Raw genomic sequence first — 26,954 nt, 5'->3', positions numbered from 1 at the left:
ATACAGCATTGACACGAGTCTGGCCATACCCCTCCCCCAATTTTTTTCTTTTTCTTTTCTTATGTTCCTATTTGGTAGCAAATATTGTGTGTCCTTTTACTCTTAATTAACTGTCTTGTTTTAAACTCCTCTTAATCTTTTGCCTTCCATTTCTCTCATGATTTATTACTGTGCTTGGAAGAGTTCAGCTGAGATTTTTTTACTAGTTATCCAACTTCTCCCATCTACTTTGGGATCTCTCTCCCTCTCCCTCTCCCTCTCTTAATCTTATTTATGTGTCTTTATTTGTTGATAGGGACAGAGAGAATCTGAGAGGGAGGGAGGAGATAGGGAGACAGAAAGAGACATCTGCAGCCCTGCTTCACCACTTGTGAAGCTTCCCCCCGTGTGTCGAGACCTGGTGATGGAACCCAGGTCCTTGGACATGGTAGTGTGTGTACTGTGCTGGGTGCACCACTGCCCGACCCCTTGGATCCCTCTCATAGTAGGTTTTGAGTATGAAGTTGTAGGTCATTCACTGAGGAAAGGTTGAGCAGAAGAGAAAAATCTTGACACCTCGGACTAATAAGATCTGTGTTTTAACATGGAAATTCTATATTTCTTTTTTTAAATATTTATTTGTTTATTCCCTTTTGTTGCCCTTGTTATTTTATTGTTGTAGTTATTATTGATATCATTATTGTTGGACAGGACAGAGAGAAATGGAGAGAGGAGGGGAAGACAGAGAGGGGGAGAGAAAGATAGACACCCACAGATCTGCTTCACCGCCTGTGAAGCGATTCCCCTGCAGGTGGGGAGCCGGGGGCTGGAACCAGGATCTTCACACCAGTCCTTGCGCTTTGTGCCATGTGCGCTTAACCCGCTGCTCCCGACTCCCGGGAATTCTATATTTCTAAGTGGAATTCAGTTTTCCATTCATTTGCAGTCTCATGATTCTTTTGACCCATCTTTCTAGTATTTTAGAGTTTTTTTTTCACTAGATAAAAAAGCTGAGGTTTTTATTGCTGTCACGCATCATTTAATGCACACTTTATTGTAACTACCCTCATTTAGTCATTTGTCAATGAAAGTGAGAGAAAAGCAGAATTATGGTGCGAGGGATCAAACTTGGTACCTCCTGCTTGCCAGTCCAATGTCTTAGCCACCACGCCACTTCCTGGGCTCCTGTACCCTCGTCCTCTCTTCAGGAGCACATTGCATGCTGAGACTGAGTTACAGCAGAGCTGTGAAGACATCCACTTTTGGCATTTTGTTTGTCTCTGAAAACCTTTGCCCATTTGGCCTTTTCTGGCCTCTTGTCTTGGCAGCAAATGCTTCTTCCCGTCACTTACACCAGTCAGCTGCTGCCTCAGTGCTCAGAGAGACAGCTCCCTTGGCTGGTGTGCCGCTGTGCCATGGGCTCAACCCAGGTTCCAGCCTAATCCCCAAGGCATTGGAACAGCTGCAGTGCTGTGGTCTCTTTCACTCACTCCCTCTCTCTCTCTGTCTAAAAGGAAGAAAGAAAGGAAGTAAGAGAAAGGAAAGAAAGGGGAAAAAAAAAAAAAGAAAGACAGACAAACACTGCTTTCCACTCTAGCCCATTACTGGAAGACTGTGAAGAAGCTTTTCTGAAAAACTCCGAGGGCAAACCCCGATTAATTTATCACCGTGTAGAGGATGGCAAAGTGGATTCTGACTCTGTCCAGCAACTGATTGAGCAGGTTTCCAACCTCAACAAGGCCAGCAAAGCCAAGGTAATGTTGCTGAGCCTGTGTTATCAGAATGCCTGGGCTGAGGGAAGGCTCTGAGCACTGGGCCATGGACTGGGGCTGGGGGAGTGGGGAGGAAGCCAGTGGGTCTGGGGCAGGGAATGGGGGAGGTGGGTGGAGTGGGGACGCCGTGTGTGAGTGTGTGTGTGTGTGTGTGTGTGTGTGACAGAAGGAGAGACAGGCAGAGAGAAGGGGCGAGACACCCCAGCCACAGAGTTTTCCTGGGGACCTGGCACCTACCATGTGGTGCTGGGGTTGGAACATGTAGCGAGGCAGGCGTCCTCCAGGGTGAGCTAACCCCCTGCCCCAACTTGGAGACCATTTTAAAATCCAAGGACCTGGGGGCCAAGAAGATAACTTACCCGTTAGAGTGCACACTTTTCCATGTGCTTGGAGCAGGGTTCAAGCCCCTGGCCACCGCCTGGGAGCACCTGCCCAGGAAGCTTCATGAGCAGTGGCGCAGGGCTGTAGTACCTCTCCTCTCCCTCTCTGTCTTTTTCTCCTCTCTTTCTTGCTCTAAAAATAAATAAATAAATAAATAAAACGAGAGTTCTTGGGAGCCATGGAACTGTACAGGTGCAAAAGTCTGGCAGAAAAAAACAAGCACAGAAGCAAAGAATCTGGCTGTGAGGTGGGATGACTGGAGGACTTTAAGTAACAGAAGACAATAAGCTGTTCTGACAGCAGTCTCTTCTGCTGCTGGGACGAGAAAGACCTGCTGGGGGGGGGTGTGTGTGTTGGGGGCACAGAGTCACCTGCTGAGTTACTGGGTGGCTCAGACCGAAGTGGCGGCCAGGCAGGTGATTGTCCATTTTGATAAACCATAGATCTATCATAGATAGATCTGCCCATAAATCTCCTAACAGAGTAGTTGTGGACTGTGTTGGAAAGAGGGAACAAATAACGTGTGATTAGCGGGAGTATGATCTGGGTCGGAGAGACAGCTGCTCACCGGGTAAGGTACAGGCCTTGCCACGCACACTGTCCAGGCGCCACATGGCGTGCTATAGCGCCAGGAGAAGCTCTCCTCTCCTGCTGTGGTGTCTCTCCTTCTCTCTGTGGAACGCAGCCCTGGAGCTGTGAAGTTGAGCAGTTTTAAATCATTCTTCATGTACTCCCTCTCCCCCCACCCCCCAAGCACAGAGTCTGTTCTGTTCTTGACCAAACCTTTGGGTAAGAAGGAACCTTTTCATAGCAGCCTTTCCTGGGAGCACTGGGAAGTGCTACGAGGGATAAGTTTTAGGGCAGAGGCCACAGGCTTTGTATTATCTGTATGATGAGATGATGTGAAAATGCCTGTGTTAGCACTGATAAGACAGCTGAAGGCAGCTCTGAGGTTCTGACGCTGTTTGGCACTTTTGATTTCTCTCTGCTCAGCCAGAAAATCAGATGACATGTGGATACACACATTTTCTCCATCCAGAAGCCCCCTAAAAGCAACACCAGCCCACCTCCTGCTTTTGCTGTTGTTAGTATCTTGTCCTTGTCAGCCCTTCCTTTTTCCAGATCATTGATCACTCAGGAGATCCTGCAGAGGGAGCTTATCAAACATACATTTATGTGGAAAAGATTGTTAAACAGGTAAGTATGCATTTCCTGTCAGTCTCCTTAGAAAGATTTTAAGACTGTTTTCCCAGAACTAAGGTTTTCTGGAACAAATCACTTGTTTCTTCCTTTGAAAACAGTAGCTAGAGAGAATGTGCCATTGTTTTCTATTGGGAGTCCGTTAAGGGATCTTCTAGTACTTGAGGGTCTTTCTTTTTGTGGGGGGTGGGAGAGGTGGTGGATGTCAGAGTCCATCCCATTGCCCTGGCAGAGTGGAGGGGGACTAACTGTGCTCTAGTAGCTTACAAGGTCTAATGATGGCTTTACAGCCTGTCTGTCTGCACTATGCTGTACACACTTACCTTAGCGTGCAAGTCTGGTGTACTACCACTGTGCTATCTCCCCGGCCCAGAAGTTAATTTTTCCTAGTCATCAAACCCCCTCCCCTTTCCATGGTACCACCATTTTATTCACTGTTTTTACTTGTTGGGCTTTTTAAAAGTTCATGTCTATGTACTAATTCACAGAAGTTGCCTTTCTCTGTCTGACTTAATGTCTCTTAGTGTAATGAGTTCAACATCCTTCCATGTTGTTGTTGTTGCTGTTATTATTATTTGCAGCACCAGGGCCTTGCACCTGTATAGTTTCACCATTCCTAGACCATTTATTTTTCATTTGTTTTAAATTTTTTCAGATAGGCCAGGCTTGGGAAGCAGTATAATGGTTATGCACTAAGGCTTTCATGTCTGAGGCACCAAGCTCCTACATTCAATCCCCAGCACCACTGTAAGCCAGAGCTGAGAAGTACTCTGAAAAAAAAAAAAAAAAGAAACAGACAAGGAAGAGAGAGGAAAAGTCATTACAGCCCTTCACCATCCACGGAGCTTCCGGTAGTTCCATGAGACCCCCATGTAGTGCTAGCGCTTTAAGCATCAAGAAACACCATCTGAGATTTCTTCGGCATTAGCAAAGTTTCTGGCAAACGCTAGAAGAAGAAGAAGAAGAAGAAGAAGCAAAGTTTCTAAAATTATTTGCCACCCTGATATGACCAACAATATTGGGTAACAGTTTAGAGAAAGCAGATCCCAGGAGCATCAACTACCTCTATTTTTAATTTAAAAAGAGAGGTCTTTTTTTTTTTATTATTACTTTAGATTGATTTGTTCGTTAATATGAAATGTTGAAAAACGTCTGGGGAGACAGCATAATGGTTCTGCAAAAGATTCTCATGTTCAAGGCTCTGAGGTCCCAGGTTCAATCCCCAACACCACCATAAGCCAGAATATCACTCTGACATGATGCCAGTGATCTAACTCAGGACCTCACACCTACTGAGCCTCTGTTTTATTATTTTGTATTTCTGTTATATCTTTAAACTAGCATTTATTAAAATTTTTTAACAGTTTTGTTCTTAGGAAAAAGCCTTGTTTTATCACATTTATTTTTATTGCTGTTAATTTTTGGTGTTCCCAGGGCTTCATGTATGCCCCAGACTGACCTTTTACAAACAGAGAGACAGAAGGATAGAGAGAGGGAGAGATGCAATAGCGCTAGAGCTTCCCCTGGTGCTGTAGTGCTCTCCTGTGTGCCAGGAGCTGGCGGCGGCTGGGCTGTGTGTGTTAACAAAGCAGGTGCCCTGCCCTCACAGGGGAGGGGTCTCGCCGCCCCCAACCCCCAGACTGTTCCCAGCCCTTCATTCCTCCCTGTGGGCTGGCTCTCACCTTCAGGACATCCTGGGCTTTGAGAGCGCAGACCCGGAGGCGAAGGACAAGGCCAGCGAAGACTCTGCCCCCGAGGAGGATGACTTCGCTGACGTCCTGTGGGACATCCACGATGAGCAGGAACAGATGGAGGCCTTTCAGGGAGCGTCCGCTTCAGCCCGAGAGCTGGGCTTTGAGAAAGTATGTGTCCTGTCGTTTCCGCCCAGCGCCCTCACCCTTCCCTGGCCTTGTTTTCACCCACCCGCATCAAGGCGTATGCATGGTGGTGCGGGCGCCTGCTCTCCGGACTCGGTGCTCCGTGTCAGATACGGGCTAAGGGCCGTGTCCTGTCAAAGGTAGGTCGGCAGTTCAAGTACACAAATGAGAACCAAGCATTTCTCTGTTAAAATTAGGAATCGTCAACCCCATGCCCATCGTGCTGCCTGCCATCTTTTTTTTTATTTTTTGTTCATTGGATAGGACAGAGAAAAATTGAGAGGGAAAGGGGACATGAAGAGAAAGAACGATACCTACGGCATCGCTTCACCACTTGTGAAGCCTGTCCTCCTCAGGTGTGGACTGGAGACTTGAACCCAGGTCCTTGCTCATAGTAACATGCGCATTCAACCACATGCACCACCGCCTGGTCTCTGGTGTGGTCATCTTTAACTTGCCAGACCAAGACCAGAGTTGCTAGGAAGCTTGGTAGAAATGTTAAGGCGGGCTGTAGAGATATCATAGCGCCTGTGCAGAAGGCTTTCATGCCTGAAACTCTGAAGGTCCCAGATTCAATTCCCGGCACCACCATAAGCCAGGGCTGAGCAGTGCTCTGGTAAAGAGATAGAGATGCAGCAAGATAGGTCACCTGGATAGTACCCCTGCATTGTCATGCACACAGCCCAGGTCCCAGCCCCGATAACTGCTTACTCTTATGCTTGGTTAAACCTTGCCATAAGCACGGGCCAGGAAATAGCTCACACAGTAAAGCATTTCACTTGCTGTCCTGGAGGCCATGCCTCAGAGCCTAGCCCCATGCAGTGGTTGTACTGTGCTAGATGCTGGGTTAATGTCCAGACACTGCATAAAATCTAGACACATAGGAGGCCAGGTGGCGGCACACCTGGTAGAGCACACACATGACGTGACCGTGTATAAGGTATCCAAGTCCTTGGTCCCCACCTGCAGGAGGGAAAGCTTCATAAGCAGTGAATTTCCTCTCAATTCCTCTCTGTCTCTATTCAAAATACATACATAAATAAATAAATAAATAAATAAAAATACTTGAAAAATCTATTAAAAACTAACCTAGATACATAAATAAAATATAAAGATACTGCCGTAATTATCTGCCTGTGCATTAACAACGGTGCCCTGCTTTCTGCTTTTCTAAAGATCTGTTTTTATTTATTTATTTACTCCCTTTTGTTGCCCTTGTTGTAAAGATGTATTTTATTAATCACATGAGAGAGAGAGAGAGAGAGAGAGAGAGAGAAGCCAGGACAACACTGTGGTCCATATAGCACCAGGGATCCAAGCAGGAACCGCAGGACCTGCAAGGCTGGTGCTCTCCCCAGTTTCGCTCTTCCCTGTCTCTTGCTTCGCTTTCTCAAGGCTCGCTACGTTGATTTCTGTGTCTAGTATTACCAGCGCCTTAATGACCTCGTGGCAGCACCCGCACCGATCCCACCCCTTCTGGTGTCTGGAGGACCTGGTTCTGGGAAGTCCCTGCTTTTATCAAAGTGGTAAGTTGCGTGCAATGAAATTGTGTCATCATTCTCGTCACCACTTGGGTGGCAGAATTCATGCCATAAACCACAGCTGCCTCTGTGTCTTCATGTAATACACATTTAAGAATCACAGGGTCTAGAATAGCTCACCTGGTAGGGTATGAGACTTGGCACACGTGGGTAGAAGAACTTCAGCACTAGGGGAAAGCTCTCTGTGTATGTGAAAGAGTGAAAGAAAGACAGAAAAGTCGGCCTAGGAACATTGAGATGGTGTATGTGTGAGCACAGAACCACCAACTGTATACTGCAGTCCATACAGCTTGGATGTCAGAAGGTCCAAAGGAGGAAGCAGGGGGGAATGACAAGCATTAGTGACTGTTCATATCAATGATGCACGTGCCTGGCCACAGTTTACCTGTGCCTTAACTTCAAATGTGTAGCATTTGGGTTTATGTTAAGTAACTAACTTCCACTTAACTGCAAGTACCTGGTTTCTCTGGTTTGTTTAAAGGGATCCACAGGTAGAGTAAAAGTGGACGGTAAAAAGGGACTGAGACAGGTGACAGGTATTCTTTGGGGTTCAGCACTCTGCAGACTGTTTTGTTGTTGTTCATGGGACGCATAAAAGGCCTTTTCCTTTCAGGATTCAATCGCAGCAGAAGAGTTCCCCTAACACGCTCATTCTCTCACATTTTGTGGGGAGGCCCATGTCCGCCAGCTCAGAGTCCTCTCTGATCATCAAACGACTGACTCTAAAGGTAGAGGCCACCCTCTGGGAAACGGCAGAATGCTTGCTTGATGGGCAGGGGCTGGCAGGGGCACACCTGGTTGACCACACACTGTAATTAAGGACCAGGGTTCAAGCCCTAGCTCCCCACCGGCAGGGGAGAAGATTCCCAAGTGGTGAAGCAGGTCTGCAGGTGTCTCTCTGTCTCTCTCCTCTCTGTCTCCCCCTCCCTCTCAATTTCTCTCTGTCTCTATCTAATACATAAATAAATGAAGTATTAAAAATAATAAATATTTTAAGGTGTATGAAGAAAAGAAACTGGACTACATACCTGATGAAAACTAGTTTTTTCTTTAAATTTTTTTTTAAATATTTATTTTATTTATTTATTCCCTTTTGTTGCCCTTGTTGTTTTATTGTTGTAGTTATTATTGTTGTCGTCGTTGTTGGATAGGACAGAGAGAAATGGAGAGAGGAGGGGAAGACAGAGAGGGGGAGAGAAAGACAGACACCTGCAGACCTGCTTCACCGCCTGTGAAGTGACTCCCCTGCAGGTGGGGACCCGGGGTTCGAACTGGGATCCTTAGGCCGGTCCTTGTGCTTTGCGCCACCTGCGCTTAACCCGCTGCGCTACAGCCCGACTCCCTAGTTTTCTTCTTTTTTTCTTTCTTTTTTTGGTGGATCAGGGCCTTGCCCATGCAGAATTTTACCACTCCCAAGCTGATTTTTTTTTTTCTGAGAGAGAGAGAGCCAGAGACCACATAGTACTTGAGCTTCCCCCGGTATTTATTTATTTATTTATTCATTATTATTATTCTTTGCCTCCCCCGGTATTTATTTATTTATTCATTATTATTATTCTTTGCCTCCCCCGGTATTTATTTATTTATTCATTATTATTATTCTTTTACCTCCAGGGTTATTTATTGTTGGGGCTCGGTTCCTGCACTATGAATCCACTGTTCCTAGAGGCCATTTCCATTTTGTTGCCCTTGTTGTTGGGCTTGCTGTAGTTGTTATTCTTGTCATAGCTGTCGTTGTTGGATGGGACAGAGAGAAATGGAGAGAGGAGGGGAAGACAGAGAGGGAGAGAGAAAGACAGACACCTGCAGACCTGCTTCACCGCCCGTGAAGCAACCCCCCCTGCAGGTGGGGAGCCGGGGGCTCAAACTGGGATCCTTATGCCGGTCCTTGAGCTTTACGCCATGTGCGCTTAACCCACTCTACCATTTCCCAGTTCCCTTGTTTATTTATTTTTATTTTGACCAGTGCTGTGCTCAGCTCTGTCTTTTGGTGGTGCTGGCAGTCAAGCCTGGGTTTTTGTTTTTTTTTTGCATGCAAGTCCTGTGTATTAATTACCCCAGCACTGTCTCCCCAGTCCTTAAACTAACCTCCAACACCGCCCTTCAGTTCAAGTTCAGTGTAAGGCTGACACATAACACGCAAGGCAGTTAGACCCTCTTAGTGAGTCCATTTTGGCTGAAAAAGTATGGCTAGCCAGATTTGCCGCCAGCTACGAAGTACCACAACGCCTCCCACGGGCATCTGCTCCTCTTGCAGTTGATGCAGCACGCTTGGTCCGTCTCTGCCCTGACCCTGGACCCCGCCAAGCTTCTGGAAGAATTTCCCCGCTGGCTGGAAAAACTCTCTGCCCGCCATCAGGGCAGCGTCATCATCATCATTGACTCCATAGATCGAGTTCAGGTACTGAATGCCCTTTGTGAACTGTGGGCGCATAGAGAAAGACCAAGAAAAACAAAGAGATGTCAGCCGGCATTTAAACTGTGTTTGAAAAGAAAATGCTGACAGTGTTGTGTTTTGTCTTTTATTTGATAGGACAGAGAGAAATTGAGAGGGAAGGAGGAATACAGAGGGGGACAGAGACAGAGAGACACCTGCAGACCTGCTTCACCTTTCATGAAGTTGCCTCCTATAGGTGCGGCCAGGGCTTGAACCTGGCTTCTCACACATGCTAATGTGTGTGCTTTACTGGGTGCACCACTGCCTGGCCCCTGGCATTTCTTTTTCTTTCTTTCTTTCCTTATTTCTCTCTTTCTTTCTTGTTATAATATTTTAGTGAATTTATTTATTTTCCCTTTTGTTGCCCTTGTTTTTTATTGTTGTTGTAGTTATTATTGTAGTTATTGAGGTTGTTGTTGGACAGGACAGAGAGAAATGGAGAGAAGAGGGGAAGACAGAGAGGGGGAGAGAAAGACAGACACCTTTAAACCTGCTTCACCACCTGTGAAGCGACTCCCCTGCAGGTGGAGAGCCAGGGGCTCGAACCGGGATCCTTATGCTTGTCCTTGTGTTTTGTGCCACATGCGCTTAACTGCTGTGATACTGCCGATTCCCTCTTTTTTTTTTTAAGATTATTTATTTATTTATTTATTCCCTTTTGTTGCCCTTGTAGTTTTATTATTGTTGTTGTTATTGATGTCATCGTTTTTGGATAGGACAGAGAGAAATGGAGAGAGGAGAGGAAGACAGAGAGGGGGAGAGAAAGACAGACACCTGCAGACCTGCTTCACCGCCTGTGAAGTGACTCCCCTGCAGGTGGGGAGCCGGGGGCTCGAACCAGGATCCTTACGCCGGTCCTTGTGCTTTGTGCCATGTGCGCTTAACCCGCTGCGCCACTGCCTGACTCCCGACTCCCTGGTATTTCTTTTTTTTTTTTTTATTGTTGTAGTTGTTGTTGTTGTTATTAGATAGGACAGAGAGAAATGGAGGGAGGAGGGGAGAGAAAGACAGACACCTGCAGAGCTGCTTCACCGCCTGTGAAGTGACTCCCCTGCAGGTGGGGAGCCGGGGGCTCGAACCGGGATCCTTACGCCGGTCCCTGCACTTTGCGCCATATGCGCTTAACCCACTGCGCCACTGCCTGACTCCCGACTCCCTGGTATTTCTTTTCTTTCTGCTTAGTTTTAGGGATGCAGCATGGAGATAAATGCAGTATACTATGTGCCCGTGTACTGTGTCTCATTGCCATCTAATTGGGAAAAGGAATTGGATTTGTATAGCTAGTAGAAAACATTCATTATTACATGTTTTCACAACCTGAAAACTCCGCTATCTGTTCTTTGATTATTCTGTCATTGGTCATCCCAAAATAAGCCTTTCGATGTAAACCTAAGGAGAAATGCCATAAGAATTTCGCTCTACTTGGGGATCTGTGACTGTGTTGTTCTGAAATATTTGGAATTAATAGCCTGAATTTTTTTTTTCTGTCTTGAAGCAAGTTGAGAAACACATGAAGTGGCTGATAGACCCCCTGCCAGTGAATGTCAGAGTCATTGTCTCTGTGAATGTAGAAACATGCCCTCCAGCGTGGAGGTACGCTCAGCTCTCTCACACCCTGCCTCTTTAAGCGCCAACAGGGGAAGGTTTCTGCTCTGCCTTGGGTGTTCTTCATCTAATCAGCCTCGAGGACAGGGAGAGGTGGGCACATCAGAGACACAAGCTGCCACCTCCTAAGATTTGGTTGGGATGGGAGGGAAGGGGAAAGCTTGCGGAGGGAAGGCAGTGAGCTTGACTCGGGACATGGTTGGCTCGGATCGTCAGCTGTGGCTTGATATAACAATGACTACTAGTTAACTTTACAGGTGAGGAAAATCGGGAGAGGGCTGGGCTAGGAAGGCCAGAGCAGATAGCTATTCTCCTGAAAGGCAAGCTCACTTTGACAGTACACACACACACACACACACACACACACACACACACACACACACACACACCTACCTGAATTCTGGCAAGTGCTATTTGTCAACCTATTTTCTATTTTTCTCTCATGAGTATAAATATATACCTATATAATGTATCAACATAATTCATTGACATTAGTATGGCAGCACTAATGCATTTAACACCAAATATATTACAAATATATTATGTTTATGTATATACAAATATATTACAAATATATTATAAATATACACAAATATATTAGATATATACAAATACGTTATGTTTAAATATAAAAATTATTTCAAGGTCTAAATTTATTCTTTTTTATTTTTTTGCCTCCAGGGTTATTGCTGGGGCTCAGTGCCTGCACTATGAATCCACTACTCCTAGTGTCCTCTTTTTTCTTTGTCCTTTTTTTTTTTTTTTTGGTCATTTCTCTAATTGTTTGATAGAACAGAGCTAAATTAAGAGGGGAGGAGTAGATAGAGAGGGACAGAATGACACCTGCAGACCTGCTTCACCTCCTGTGAAGCGGTCCTGCTATGTTTTCTTCACCAGGTGCACCATTGCCTGGCTCCAAGTCTAAATATTTCAAAGTAATGGTATGCATATATTTAAAGTAATGTTTCTGTATTAAAATATATGAAGTTAATATATACATTTATATAAGTTATACATTGATATATAAGTGGTTTTAAAAGTATGGATGTATGTTCACTTAAATATGATTTTCCACATAATCATTCCCCCCCGCCCAGAAATTGTAATACTGCACATACACTACCTAGGCATATATATATACATACAGCTATGTGAGTGTGTGTGTGCAGCTGTGTCACATCTGTGCAGCGTATGTGTGTGTGTCATATATAGAGATCTAGCTGTACAGATCTGTGTGTATATTTGTGCTTTGTGCATGTAAGGAAGGTTTTTGTGTGTGTGCTCCCAGAGAGTTTCTCCTTCCCTCGTCCAGGTATAAGATAACGACCTTCCATTTGGATGAGTACTTTTTGCAAAGATTGTGTCTTATACCCCCCCTCCTAGTCGCACTGCTAGCATAGATGACGGAACTTGAAACAGCTTGCAGTTTTGCTGCCTAGTGTGCAGGCTCTGTTTTACAACAGCCTTTGTTAGGATTAATCACTGGCAGCAGTGGCATATGTGTCAGAATAAATGAAATAGCATCAGTGACAATACTTCACAGACCAGCTTTGCTCCTTTCATCAAGACAGTGAGAAAACACAACTTAACCCCTGTTGGAGATTTTGATGTAGGCTGTGGCTGCATTACGACTTCTCAGGAGAGGCTTAGCTGTTTCTTTTCTTTAACTGAAAGGCTGTGGCCAACACTTCATCTTGATCCCTTAAATCCAAAAGACGCAAAGTCCATTATCGTCGAGGAATGCCGCTCTGTGGATGTCACCTTGAGCAGAGAGCAGGTATAGCTTTAAATATTATGTCTTTCTTTCACTCCCCATCAGCTTTCCTGTAAAACACCTTCTAGGGGGCCTAAAAGTTCAGTAGAAGAACTCTGTATTGTCCTAAGGAAAATTGGAGTTTATAAGCAGGGGCAGACAGCATAATGGTTATGCAAAGAGACTCTCATGCCTCAGGCTCCAAAGTCCCAGGTTAAACACTCCCCCTATGCACCCCTCAACACCATAAGACAGAGTTGATCAGTGCTCTGGTAAAATAAAACAAAATAAAATAAAGTTGGAGTTTAATAGTTACTTCATTAAGTGCATTTCCTCTAGTTAATTATAGCTGTTGAAAGAACAATTACAAGGATTCGGTGCTTTTTGTTTATTGCACTATTTTGCGTGAGGCAAATTTTAATTTTTTTAAGATGATTTCTAAGGGTCTTGATGTATGTTGATGGGGAGAAGACCCACGTTGGGGGTGAGCGTGTTCTCGGACCCTCCATGAGGAGATGAGAAGCCGGACCCCTGTGTCAACAACTGTACTAGGAACCAGTAACCAACACTTCCCACCCCATTAAAATGGAGAAAGAGTGCAAGGACTGGCGTAAGGATCCCGGTTCAAGCCCCGGCTCCCCACCTGCAGGGGAGTCGCTTCACAGGCGGTGAAGCAGGTCTGCAGGTGTCTGTCTCTCCCTCTCTGTCTTCCCCTCCTCTCTCCATTTCTCTCTGTCCTACCCAACAACAGTGACATCAATAATAACTACTACAACAATAAAACAATAAGGACAAAAGGGAATAAATAAATAAACATATTGAAGCGGAGAAAGAAAGAAAGAACAAAGAGGCTTGCGAGAGCCGGGGAGGCCGGCTGGGGCAGCTGCACTCACACACTCACACACACTCAGCCCAGGTTTGAGCCCTGGCGCAGCATCAAAGGTCCTGTGACAGTGAAGGCAGCTCCAACGCTGTGCTATTCTTCTCTCTGTCTGTCTGAATAAACATGTGACTCAGACCAGTGAAGTCATTCACGCTTCGCCCCTTGACTCCACACAAAAGAAGAGGAAAAAAAAAATAGATGTGTTACATATGAAAGAGAGAGCACCAAGGACTCTGATCTGCTCTGTCATTCGTGTTGCCTAGGCCTTCACTCAGACATACAAATCCTGCACTCTTTCCGCTGAGCCACCTCCCAGGCATTGATGTCACAGGATGTGACGACAGGAGCTGGGTCCCTTCTGCAGTTGTGTGTCAATGGCTCCATGGTAAAGACAGCTTACTCCAGGGTGTGTTTGTGTTTTTGTTTCCTTTTCTGCTCACCTGGTGCAGGAGAAGAAGCTAGAACGGCACTGTCGTTCTGCTCCCACCTGCAATGCCCTTTATGTCACCCTTTTTGGCAAAGTGGTTGCGTGGTAAGTGGTGCTCCTTCCCCGTGTTCCTCTGCATGCTGAGTGTTTCTCACTGTGGGAAGCTGAGAGCCCGTCACACCCCAGCTTCTGGGCCCCTCAGATTCTGTGTATCCTAACACTGATACTAATCGAAGATCCTGGGGACGGAGCTGTGACTTGGGACCGTAAAGCAATTGCCTGTGAATGAGCTGTACTGCTGGGATGTGTCTGTCTGAGTTTCAGCACATTAACCTCTCTGTGTGGTTTGCCAAAGGAGACCATCTTTTAAAAATTTTTTTATTTATAAAATTATAGGATAAGAGGGGTACAATCCCACACAATTCCCACCTCCAGAACTCCATATCCCAGCCCTTCCCTTGAAAGCTTCCCTGTTCTTTATCTCTCTGGGAGTATGGACCCAGGATCACTATGCAGTGCAGAAGGTGGAAGGTCTGGCTCCTGTAACTGCTTCCCTGCTGAACATGGGCGTTGGCAGGTCGATCCAGACTCCCAACCTGAGGAGACCATCTGGACCTTCTCTTGGGAATGTGCCGGAATGTGCCATTGGCTTGATGTCCCTAGATTTGGAAAAGTCCCTTGCTACTGAGCTTGAAAATGTTGAGGCGTTTTTGTCTTCCTCCCTCAGCAATTTTTTTTTTCTTCTTTTCCACTAGAATTATCACTGGTGTATTGAGATGCATGAGTCCTCCGCCCCTGGCAGACTTGGGGTTGGCTGGTTTGTTTTGATAGAGGGTGAGAGCGAGGAGGGGAGACACTGCAGTGCTGCTCTACCAATGTGAGGCTTCCCTTCGCAGGCGCCCCCATGTGTTGGTCAGGGGCTCAGACTTAAACCTCAGACCTGGCAAAGTGCAGTCTGAATAGGAGTGAGCACTTCCCTGGCTCCAGAGGAATTTTTCTTCTTTTTTTTTTTTCTTCCTTGTTTTTTAAGTGCAGCCTGGGAATGAAAGAAGCATAGGTGTGATAAGTGCTTTCCTTGGCCCATCTTTTATTTAATATACTCAGGGAGAGGGGAGATAAAGACGTCTAGACATTCACTAAGACACCTCTCTCCACTGTGCACGGAGCTCCCTTTGGTGCTGTCCTTGGTGCTGCCATGTGGTGCTGGGCACCAGGCCCAGAATCATGGCGCTATGACTGATCTGTGTCTCAGGCCCCAGTAGGAATTCTCAGTGAGCCTTGTCTGCAAATCCTGATAAATATTTCACCTTCAAATTTCACCGTCTACTTAGATACCCATTAGTGTAAGCATTTAAAAAGTCTCCTTCTTTAACATTAATAATTTATTTTTCTTCTCCCCCCCCTTGGTAGACAGAGACAGAGACATTGAGAGCAGAGGGGAGAGAGAGAGGAAAAGTGAACGAGACGGAGACATTGAGAGTGGAGGGGGAGAGAGAGAGGAAAAGAGAACGAGGTACCCAAAATGCTGTTTCACCTTTTTAAAAAAAAAAAATTATTTATTCCCTTTTGTTGCCCTTGTTTTATTGTTGTAGTTATTCTTCTTGTTGTCGTCGTTGTTGGATAGGACAGAGAGAAATGGAGAGAGGAGGGGAAGACAGAGAGGGAAGAGTAAGACAGACACATGCAGACCTGCTTCACCACATGTGAAGCGACTCCCCTGCAGACGGGGAGCCGGGGGGCTCGAACCAGGATCCTCACGCCGGTCCCTGCGCTTTGCGCCAGGTGCACTTAACCCGCTGCGCTACCGCCCGACTCCCTATTTCACCTTTTATGAAGCTTTTCCCCATAGGTGGGGACAGGAGGCTTGAACCCAGGTCCTTGTGCGTGGTAATGTGTGTGCTCTACCGTGTGCTCACTAACTACTAATGCTTGTTGACAATCTTCTTGCTTCTAGAACTAGGTGGCATGCTTCTGGGTAACAAGAACCGTGTCTCCCTTGCACCTCTGTCCCATAACGCAGATGCACTCGTTGGCAGCTGGTCCCAGCTTCTCGAATCAAATTAGATGATTTACTCAAACTGGATGTCTCTCCACAAAACTACCACTTTTCTGTATCCTGTTTAATTTTCAACAGTTGTAGTACCACACACACACACACACACACACACACTCACACTTACACACACTCACACACTCACACACACACACACTCACACACACATACACACACTCACACACACACACACTCTCACACACACACACTCTCACACACACACACTCTCACACACACACACTCACACACACACACTCTCACACACACATACACACACTCACACACACACACACTCTCACACACACACACACACACACACAAATCCAGAGACCACGTTTTCATTTGCCCTGGATTTTTCCCAGGTCTTAGCAGTCGGTGAGAAATTCTCTCTCTTCTTAACTCCCACAGTGCTGGGAGGGCCGGGCACTTGGAGAAGATCCTGCACCAGTGTTTCCAGTGCCAAGATACCATTTCCTTGTACAGACTCATCCTCCGATCTGTCCAGGAGTCCTTGGAAGATGATCCAGAGAAAGAACTCATGAAGCAGGTAAAGTAGAATGAGCTGAGGAGAGGAAGAACATGTAGCCTCATTTGGTGTGTGTGTGTGTGTGAGTGTGAGTGTGTGTGTGTGTGTGTGTGTGTGAGTGTGTGTGTGTGAGTGTGTGTGAGTGTGTGTGTGTGTGTGTGTGTGTGAGTGTGTGTGAGTGTGAGTGTGTGTGAGTGTGTGTGAGTGTGTGTGAGTGTGTGTGTGAGTGTGTGTGTGAGTGTGTGTGTGTGAGTGTGTGTGTGTGTGTGTGAGTGTGTGTGTGAGTGTGTGTGTGAGTGTGTGTGAGTGTGTGTGAGTGTGTGTGAGTGTGTGAGTGTGTGTGTGTGTGAGTGTGTGTGAGTGTGTGTGTGAGTGTGTGTGAGTGTGTGTATGTGTGTGAGTGTGTGTATGTGTGTGAGTGTGTGTGAGTGTGAGTGTGTGTGTATGTGTGTGAGTGTGTGTGTGTGTGAGTGTGTGTGTGAGTGTGTGTGTGTCTGTGTGAGTGTGTGTATGTGTGTGTGTGAGTGTGTGTGTATGTGTGAGTGTGTGTGAATGTGTGTGTGAGTGTGTGTGTGTGTGAGTGTGTGTGTGTGTGTGTGAGTGTGTGTGTGTGTGAGTGTGTGTGTGTCTGTGTGAGTGTGTGTATGTGTGAGTGTGTGTATGTGTGTGTGTGTGTGTGTGTGTGTGTACACTGAAGTGTTCTTTTGAATGTCTGTGTCAGTTTGTTTCAAGCTGGAAACACTCCCAGTCCTGGGGCTCTGTGGCTGGATGGCAGGGCTCAGGGAGCTGGTTTTCCTGATTATGGTTGATATTTTCTGTCTCTTTCATCTCTTTCATTCCTTCCCCATCCCCTTTCTCCATTCATTTCTTTCATTTCCCAAGGAATGGATTCAGGGCCTCACACAGAAGTGATATTGCCAAGCAAGTAGCTCTCTCCCATACCCCCAAATTTGCAGTTTCATATAATTAGAGACAGAGGGAGAAGTAATGCCACAATACCACTGTGGCATGTATGGTGCTCTCGTGATACCAGGGCTCAAACCCAGGGCATCACTCACAAAGGGCATATGCCCTCCCAGATGAGCTCTTTTCATAAATATATATATCCTTCTTATATATATCCTTTATTTCCATGAGAGAGAGACACCAGTGCACTGCTTAGCTCAGCTCTGACCCACTGTGGCATTGAGGATCGAACCCTGGGCCTCAGGCATTTAAGTCCATCACATTTTTACTGCACTATCTTCTGGTCTTATCTCCTTTTCATGTTTTTTGACTATTCCCTTTCCCCCCCTTTCCCCCTGTGAATTGTTGGTTCAAATACTTTACCCATTTTTAAATTGTTGTCTCTTTTTTTTTCATTGATCTTTGGGTATTCTTACATGCTTACCAAATGTTTAGTTTGCAAATAAGCACTGGTCTCTTCCTGTTTGCTTCTTGGCTTGACTTACACTGTTGTTCACTATGCAGAGTTATGTACTGGCAGCCTGGGAGATGGTGCAGTAGTAAAATGGTGAGATTTGCAAGCAGAAGGTTGTAGGTTTGATCCCTAGCACCACATAAGCTAGAGTTGACGCTCTGACCTCTCCCCTCCCCACTCCCATTTCCTCAGTGCTCAGCTCCCCTCCGTGTGAGAGGGGAAAGCCAAGCCCTTACGCCCCCCAGATGCTCCCCACCCTGTGTCCCCATGTCCCTTGAACAGCAGCTCCAGCTTGAAGACTCTGACTTTCAGGTTCCTCTCTATTTTCAGGTTCTCTCTATTTTCTCTTTCCTTTCTTCTTTGCCAACTCAGCTGTGCTTTCAGAAACATTTCTTGGTGTCTGATGATTAACGAACAAATGTTTGCCCAGAATTGGGACTCTGCCGTTGCTCAGCCATTTCCTTATTTCTCATTAGTTTTAAGAATATGTTTCCTGCAGTTTTAAATCCTCCCCCCCCCACACACACCTGTCATTTACTTTTGTGGGAGAGATACAGAAGGAAAGATTCACACAGACAAGGAGAGAGACCGGGACACTTCTCTGGTCTGATTTTTGGTGCTGCTGAGATTGAACTTGGGACCCCAGAGCCTCAGCCCTCTTATTCTTGATTCATGCTTTTCATAACTGCCTTTTAGAGGGGCTGGGCGGTAGTGCACCGGGCTAAGTGCACATAGTACGATACTCATGGACCCACGCAAGGATCCCGGTTCTAGCACCCGGTTTCTCACCTGCAGGGGGGTCTCTTCACAAGCAGTGAAGCAGGTCTGCAGGTGTCTTTGTTTCTCTCTCTCTCTCCCCTCTAAATTTCTCTCTGTCCTATCCAATAAAAGTGAAAAATGCCCTCCAGGAGTAGTGGATTCATAGTGCAGGCACTGAGCCCCAGCAATAACCCAGGAGGGAAAACAAAAACAAACAAACAAAAAAACCACTACCTTTTGGAAAGTGTGTGTGAATCTCGGACATGTGTTTCTTGTTTGCCCAGCTTGCATTTATCACAGCACAATGAATCATCTGTATTATGAGTTTTAATTAGTAAGTGTGAAAGAGCTGGGGAGATCCTGGTAGTAGCTAGGACCTTGCAGAGCTGCTCGGTGACCCAGGAGAGCTGGGGAGATCCTGGTAGTAGCTAGGACCTTGCAGAGCTGCTCGGTGACCCAGGAGAGCTGGGGAGATCCTGGTAGTAGCTAGGACCTTGCAGAGCTGCTCGGTGACCCAGGAGAGTTTTGTTTTGCCGCCCCCCAGATCCTCTGCCTGGTCAATGTCAGCCACAATGGTGTGGGCGAGTCAGAGCTGACGGAGCTCTACCCTCAAGTGTCCTGGCCGGTCCTGACCTCTGTGGTCCACAGTTTGCTCAGGATGGGTTTGCTGGCCTACGGCTGTGGTTTGCTCAAATTTCAGCATTTCCAGGTAAACGCCATTTCCATCACCTTTCCATGAACTTTGTGAACTTACCAGTCACTGTACTTCACTCATTATGTGTCACACCTTACCGCAGGATTTTTCTCACAAGACAAAATTGAAACCTGAAATTTGACACTACATAAAGTCCATTTGCATTGATTTTAGAAGTAAAATTTAACCGTTAACTTTCTAATATTATTCTTTATGTCATGCTGTTCTGGCTACTTCGTTAAGTTTGTTTTATTACTGAAGGAGAAAGTTGCAGTTTTTTTTTCAGTTGTGTGTTTTATTAAGTGGCTAGTATGAGGGGGCTGGGGCTGTGTAGTGATGCATCTGGTACATTGCACACATTACCATGCACAAGGACCCAAGTTCAAGCTCCTGGTCCCCACCTGCAGGAGGAAAGTTTCAGGAGTGGTAAACCAGTGTTGTAGGTGTCTCTCTCTCTCTCTCTCTCCCTCTCCCCCTCTCTTCTCTATCTCCCCTGCCCTCTCAATTTCTCTCTCTCAAAAAGAATTTTTTTTTTAAAGGGGAAATGTGGCCACTGAGAGTGGTGGATTTATCATGCAGCTACTGAGTCCCAATAATAACCTTGATGTCAATGAAAAAGAAATTGAAAGAGTGAGGAAACAGCATAATGGTTATGCAAAAGATTTTTATGTCTGAGGCTCTAAGGTCTTGGCTTCAATCCCCTACACCACCATAAGCAAGAGCTGAGAGCAGTGTTGTGGTATATATTTATATAGTTCTCTCTGTTATTTTTCATTAAAATAAAACAAAATTATATTTTAAAAATTTGTAGTCAGTAGTACAATTGTGTATGTAACTTGGAGGCGGGGTAGGCATCCAGTTAAGTGCACGTATTACCAAGTGCAGGGACCTGGGTTCGAGTCCTCACTCAGCACCTGCAAGGGGGATTGTTTCATGAGCACTGAAGCAGTTCTACAGGTATCTGTCTTTTTCTGCCTCTGTCACCCCTCTCATCTCAATTTCTCTCTGTCCTATCCAATTAAAAAAAAAAGTAGGAAAAAGAAAAAGAAAAAATGACCTCCAGGAATGTTGGGTTCATAGTTCAGGCACCAAGCCCCAGCGATAACCCTGGTGGCAATAAAAAACCAAATTAGGGGAGGCGGGCGGTAGCGCAACGGGTTAAGCGCACGTGGCGCAAAGCGCAAGGACCGGCAAAAGGATCCTGGTTTGAGCCCCTGGCTTCCCATCTGCAGGGGAGTCGCTTCACAGGCGGTGAAGTAGGTCTGCAGGTGTCTGTCTTTCTTTTTTTTTTTTTTTAAATAATTTATTTCTTTATTGGGGAATTAATGTTTTACATTCACCAGTAAATACAATAGTTTGTACATGCATAACATTCCCCAGATTCCCATTTAACAATACAGCCCCCACTATGTCATTTATCATCCTTCATGGACATGTATTCTCCCCACCCACCCACCCACCCCAGAGTCTTTTACTTTGCTGCAATACGCCAATTCCATTTCAGTTTGACTTGTGTTTTCTTTTCTGATCTTGTTTCTCAACTTCGGCCTGAGAGTGAGATCATCCCATACTCATCCTTCTGTTTCTGACTTATTTCACTCAACATGATTTTTTCAAGGTCCATCCAAGATCGGCTGAAAACGGTGAAGTCACCATTTTTTTACAGCTGAGTAGTAGGTGTCTGTCTTTCTTTCCTCCTCTCTGTCTCCCCATCTCTCTCGATTTCTCTCTGTCCTATCCGACAACAGCAACATCATCAACAACAACAGTAATAACTGCAACAATAGAACAACAAGGGCAACAAAAGGGAATAGATCAATGTTTTTAAAACCCTAATTAATTAATTAATTAAAATAATTAGGTGGGCCAGAAAGATGACTACTGAGTAGAGAGTGTACCTTGCCATAACACAGTTCAGGTTTGAAGCCCACACAACATGGGGAAGCCACATGCTCTGGAGGAAGCTCTGGAGGAAGCTCTGCTGTCTCTTCTTCTCTGTGTTTTTCTCTGGGTGAAAACGTCGTCTCAGATACAACAACATCACACATGTATGAGTCTCTGGCACCAGCAGCACAACAAAGAGATATTGGACTCTGAGTGGTGGGTGGTGGTACACTCCATTAGGAGCACATATTACCATGTGCAAGGACCCAGGTTCAAACCCCATGTTCCCCACTTGCAAGTGGTCTGCTTCACAAGTGGTGAAGCAAGTCTACAGATGTCTATCTTTCTCTCACTTTCTTTTTTATATATTTATGTATTCCCTTTTGTTGCCCTTGTTGTTTTATTGTTGTAGTTATTATTCTTGATGTCATTGATGTCGTCGCTGTTGGATAGGACAGAGAGAAATGGAGAGAGGAGGGGAAGACAGAGAAGGGGAGAGAAAGATAGACACCTGCAGACCTGCATCACCGCCTGTGAAGCGACTCCCCTGCAGGTGGGGAGCCGGGGGCTCCAACCGGGATCCTTATGCAGATCCTTGCGCTTTGTACCACCTGCATTTAATCTCTCTTTCTATCGCTCCTCCTCTTACAATTTCTCTCTTTTCTATTGCATAAAAAAGCTTTGTACCACCTGCATTTAATCTCTCTTTCTATCGCTCCTCCTCTTACAATTTCTCTCTTTTCTATTGCATAAAAAAGGGAGGGCTGGATAGTGGTACAGCTGTTTGAACACACATGTTAGAATGTGCAAGGACCCAGGTTCAAGTCCCCATTCCTCACCTGCAGGGGAAAAGCTTTGTGAGTGGCAAAGCCGTGTGTTCCAGGTGTGGTGAATTTGTAGTGTTGGCACCAGGCCCCAGCAATAACCCAAGTGGTGAAAAAAAAAAAAATAGACTCTAAGTCAGTCTGCCTGTGTACACAACCCAGCTCTCCAGAACTTTCTGGTTATGTAACCAGGGCATGTTCTCATTTAGCCTTAGACAAATTTCTCAAGTTTACTACAGAGGTTGTGGAAATGTAAGAACAGAATTGGTTGACATGGCCCATGGTCCTTCCAATGTGTGACAATGTGTAGGAGAATCTGTTTAAGACTGAGGACTGAGTGACTTAGAAAAATAGAAACTCTTTAAGAGACAATGACTAATATGAGGCCATATTGACTAATCTATAGAGATGTTGATTAAATTCTTATTATCGTAATACCATGGTTGGCTTATGCTCTGTGTAAAATTCACAGGCCTGTCTTTCTATTTTACTACATAGCACTTACATGCATCTGGTCTTTTCAGTACTTTTTTCCTGTGCAAATGTGTATTTCTGTCTTTTTTATATAGTTTTTATTTATAAAATGGAAATATTGACAAGACCATAGGATAAGAGGGGTACAATTCCACCCAAGAACTTCGTATCTCATCCCCTCTCCTGACAGCTTTCCTGTTCTTTATCCCTCCAGGAGCATGGACCCAGGGTCATTGTGGGATGCAGAAGGTGGGAGGTCTGGCGTCTGTAATTGCTTCCCCGCTGAACATGGGCGTTGGCAGGTCGATCCAGACTCCCAGCCTGCCTCTTCCTTCTCTCCCTAGTGGGGCAGAGTTCTGGGGAGGGGGGGCTCCAGGACACATTGATGGGGTCATCTGCCCAGGGAAGGTTGGCATCATGGTAGCATCTGGAACCTGGTGGCTGAAAAAGAGTTAAGATACAAAGCAGAACAAACTGTTGACTAATCATGAACCTAAAGGCTGGAATATTGCAGATGAAGATTTGGGGTCTCCGTTTTGGAAAAACTAGGTCTATTTTGGGTGTATTCCAAGAGGCCCATGACTACTAGTTTTTGCCTGAGCCTGACAGCTGAGATACACGTGGACCCAGGTTATTGCCTGGGGAAATGCATCTCCTTTACTACTTTTGTCCATCCACATTTCTGAGATTTTAATAAGTAATTTTTATGTCTCAATTTCTTTATTTTTTAGTTGTTTCATTAGGGGAGGGTTATTGGTTTGCAAGATAGTTGCTGACATATTGGCACAGTTTCTTTTCTTGTTTTTTAAGTATTTATTTATTCCCTTTTGTTGCCCTTGTTTTATTGTTGTAGTTATTATTGTTGTTGTCATTATTGTTGGATAGGACAGAGAGAAATGGAGAGAGGAGGGGAAGACAGAGAGGGGGAGAGAAAGACAGACACCTGCAGACCTGCTTCACCGCCTGTGAAGCGACTCCCCTGCAGGTGGGGAGCCAGGGGCTTGAACCGGGATCCTCACGCCGGTCCTTGCACTTGGTGGCACAGTCTCTTGTCTCCCTGTGATAGGTAGACACACCTATCTACAAGACTCTCTCACCCCAACTTAGGTCCTTTTCCACCACCAGGCACCAGGAGCCTGTGTCTTCTCTGCCCCCTTCCTCTCCCTCCTTCTCCAGAATCCTTTACTTTGTTTTTTTTCAATATTATTTATTTATGTTTAAATGGAGATAAAGAGGCAGAGAGAAAGAGGTGGAGGGAGGAAGAGGAGAGAGAGGGAGGGAGGGAGAGAGAGAGAGAGAGATAAGAGCACCTAAAAAGTCTTCGGTGTGGTGAGGGCTGGGCTCAGACCTGGCTGTCACAGCCAACAGAGCAGCGCACTGTCCAGGTGAACCACTCCACCACCCCAGGCATTTGCTTTTGTGCAATATGACTTTTCATGTTAGCTAAAAGTTTGAACTGATTAGTTCTGAGTTAAGATATTAGTATAGGGGGAGTCCAGTGGTAGCGCAGCGGGTTAAGCACAGGTGGCGCAAAGCCCAAAGACCGGCGTAAGGATCCCGGTTCAAGCCCCCGGCTCCCCACCTGCAAGGAGGTCGCTTCACAGGCGGTGAAGCAGGTCTGCAGGTGTCTGTCTTTCTCTCCCCCTCTCTGTCTTTCCCTCCTCTCTCCATTTCTCTCTGTCCTATCCAACAACGATGACATCAATAACAACAACAATAATAACTACAACAATAAAACAAGAAGGGTGGGAGTCGGGTGGTGGCGCAGTGGGTTAAGCGCACGTGGCGCAAAGTGCAGGGACCGGCGTAAGGATCCCGGTTCGAGCCCCCGGCTCCCCACCTGCAGGGGAGTCGCTTCACGGGCGGTGAAGCAGGTCTGCAGGTGTCTGTCTTTCTCTCCCCTTCTCTCTCTGTCTTCCCCTCCTCTCTCCATTTCTCTCTGTCCTATCCAACAACAAAAGCAACGTCAACAATGGTAATAATAATAACCGCAACGAGGCTGCAACAACTAGGGCAACAAAAAGGGGGAAAAATGGCCTCCAGGAGCGGTGGATTCATGGTGCAGGCACCGAGCCCAGCAATAACCCTGGAGGAGAAAAAAAAAAAAAAAAGAAGGGCAACAAAAGGGAATAAATAAATAAATAATTTAAAAAAAGATTAGTATAGATATTTATTAATTAGTAACTTAATACTGATTCACAAAGTTATAAGATAACGAGGGTATAATTCCGCACCTTTCCCACCTCCAGAGTCCCGTGTCCTCATTCCTTCCCTCAGAAACTGCAGGGGTTCTCCCGAGATCACAGATATGGGTTGACTATTATTGCTATAGCTATATATATATATATATATATATATATATATACCCATTTTTTTTTCCTATGGTCCAGCCGTTTCTTCCTTGTCCTCCCTCCGAGTCCTGCTGGAATTGGAGTTCAGAACCCTCTGGTCATTTCCCTCCTAATATTTACGCCTCTGGGAGAATGTACCAAAATTCTCTATATGGTGCAAAAGCTGGACTTATGAAATTGCTTCTCTGCCGGACATAGCCATTATCAGGTCGATCCACACCCCCAGCCTGTTTCTGTCTTTCCCTAGTGCAGTAGGGCTCTGGCAAGGTGGGGTTCTAGGACACATTGGTGAGGTCGTCTGCTCAGGGAAGTCAGGATGGAATCATAGTAGCATCTCTAACTTGGTGGCTGTGGCTTAGTGAGTTTCTGAAGAGGTCCTGGCTGCATTTTGTTGAGTTTTCAGATGTTGTTTTCAGTTGTTTTTTCTTTCTTTCTTCCTAGTTTATCAGGAGAGTGATCTGAAATGCCTCCTACTTCATAGTCACACCTCTGGAAGTTCCAGTACAGGCATTTTTATTCTTTTTATTTTAAAATTTATTTGATAGAGGCAGCCAGAAACCTAGAGGAAAGGGGGAGATAGGGAGGGAGAGAGATAGAGGCACCTGCAGCCCTGCTTTACCACTTGCAAAGCTTCCCCCTGCAGGTGGGGACCAGGGGCTCAAACCCAGTTCCTTGTGCATAGTAACATGTGTGCTCAACCAGGTGCACCACCACCCGACCTCGAGTTTTTATCAGTTTGTCATAGAATTTTTCAATACTATTTTTAAAAAAAGTTTTGGTAATGCCAGAAATCAAGAGGAAAGGGGGTGATAGGGAGGGAGAGAGACTGAGACACCTGCACCCCTGCTTCACCACTTGTGAAGCTTTCCCCCTGCAGGAGGAGAGCAGGGGCTTAAACCTGGGGCTTTGTGCGCCGTAACCCATACACTCAGCCAGGTGCGCCACCACCTGGCCCCCAAGTTTTTGAACGTTCTAATGAAGACCCCGACAAATTTGTTGATACACTGTGACATGTAGGAAATAAACTGCAGTGTCTTCCCTGTGGATTCAAGATCCACTTCACAGAAGAGACAGGGAGACAACCCAGAGCTCAGTGCTGGTGGAGTGGCAGAGGGTGAACCTGGGGCCTCGTGCATGCGAGTCCCGTGTGTGCCCGCTGAGCCACCTCCCTGGCCAGCAGTGGCTTTTTCTGTTTCTCTCCAGGCTTGGGAGGCAGTGCGTCTGGAGTACCTGCAGTGTCCCACCATGATTTCTTCATCCAGGCAAAAGCTCATCAACTACTTCACCCTGCAGCTAAAGTATGTGAAGGGGGCTTCTGCCCCACACCCGCCTCTGTCTGTGTTTCCCTTGCTGGGCAAGAAACCTAGACTCTTTCTAGATGATAGCTCCACGCATTCCATTTCACCCTTTACCGTAGGCTGTGCTCTTGATTCTCAAGACAGTACACAGTCAGACTGATGATAATCCTCTCCCAGAGCTGTGCCATGGCCCACCAGGTAGAGTACAAGGCCCTGCATTCAAGGCCCAGCTTCAGGGCTGCAGGTGTCTCTGTTTCTCACTTTCTCTATCTCCCCCTCCCCTCTTAGTTTCTCTATTCCACTAGGCAAGAAAGGAAAATTAAAAGCGGGGGGGGGGGGGGGGGAACAAATCTGGCTGCTGGGAGCAGCTGATTTGTCACATGGGTACCAAGTCCCAGTGACGACCCTGGTGACGAATTTTAAAAATTCATCCAATAAATAAATACAAGACTAAATCCTCTCCTTACTCTGTTAGTGTTAAATGAATAAAATACAATGATAGGGACCGGGTGATGGCGCACCTGGCTGAGTGACTATGTTACAGTGCACAAGGACCCAGGTTCCAGCCCCTGGTCCCCACCTGCAGGGGGAAAGCTTCGCAAGTGGTGAAGCAGGGCTGTAGGCATCTCTCTGTCTCTCTCCCTCTCTGCCTCCCCCTTTTTCTCAATTTCTGGCTATCTCTATCCAATAACTAAATAAAGATAATTTAAAATTTTATAAAATTGTGATTATATTATGCTATGGATTTAAACTTAAATCAACTCAGTGTAGGCTCATTGCATTGCTCATTGTATCACTTTTATTTCAGTAGCAATT

General features: G+C 45.9%; 1 protein-coding gene across 3 annotated transcripts in view; it reads left to right on the top strand.

Moving 5' to 3' along the window:
- NPHP3 (nephrocystin 3) overlaps positions 1-26,954 on the top strand; it is a 59,873-nt gene that overhangs the window by 17,757 nt on the left and 15,162 nt on the right. For 2 of the 3 annotated variants that reach the window (XM_060180259.1, XM_060180261.1), the window contains exons 7-18: positions 1,577-1,733; positions 3,255-3,329; positions 5,021-5,194; positions 6,632-6,735; positions 7,364-7,478; positions 9,008-9,151; positions 10,683-10,780; positions 12,467-12,569; positions 13,878-13,960; positions 16,317-16,455; positions 19,158-19,322; positions 26,044-26,138. In XM_060180259.1, the coding sequence (XP_060036242.1) occupies positions 1,577-1,733; positions 3,255-3,329; positions 5,021-5,194; positions 6,632-6,735; positions 7,364-7,478; positions 9,008-9,151; positions 10,683-10,780; positions 12,467-12,569; positions 13,878-13,960; positions 16,317-16,455; positions 19,158-19,322; positions 26,044-26,138 (1,452 nt within the window). The remainder of the gene's footprint in view (positions 1-1,576; positions 1,734-3,254; positions 3,330-5,020; positions 5,195-6,631; positions 6,736-7,363; positions 7,479-9,007; positions 9,152-10,682; positions 10,781-12,466; positions 12,570-13,877; positions 13,961-16,316; positions 16,456-19,157; positions 19,323-26,043; positions 26,139-26,954) is intronic. The other variant, XM_060180260.1, reaches the window with a different exon arrangement.

Source organism: Erinaceus europaeus, chromosome 21, assembly GCF_950295315.1.
Source record: "Erinaceus europaeus chromosome 21, mEriEur2.1, whole genome shotgun sequence".
Taxonomy (NCBI): Eukaryota; Metazoa; Chordata; class Mammalia; order Eulipotyphla; family Erinaceidae; genus Erinaceus; species Erinaceus europaeus.
This window is presented reverse-complemented; position numbering and strand designations above follow the sequence as displayed.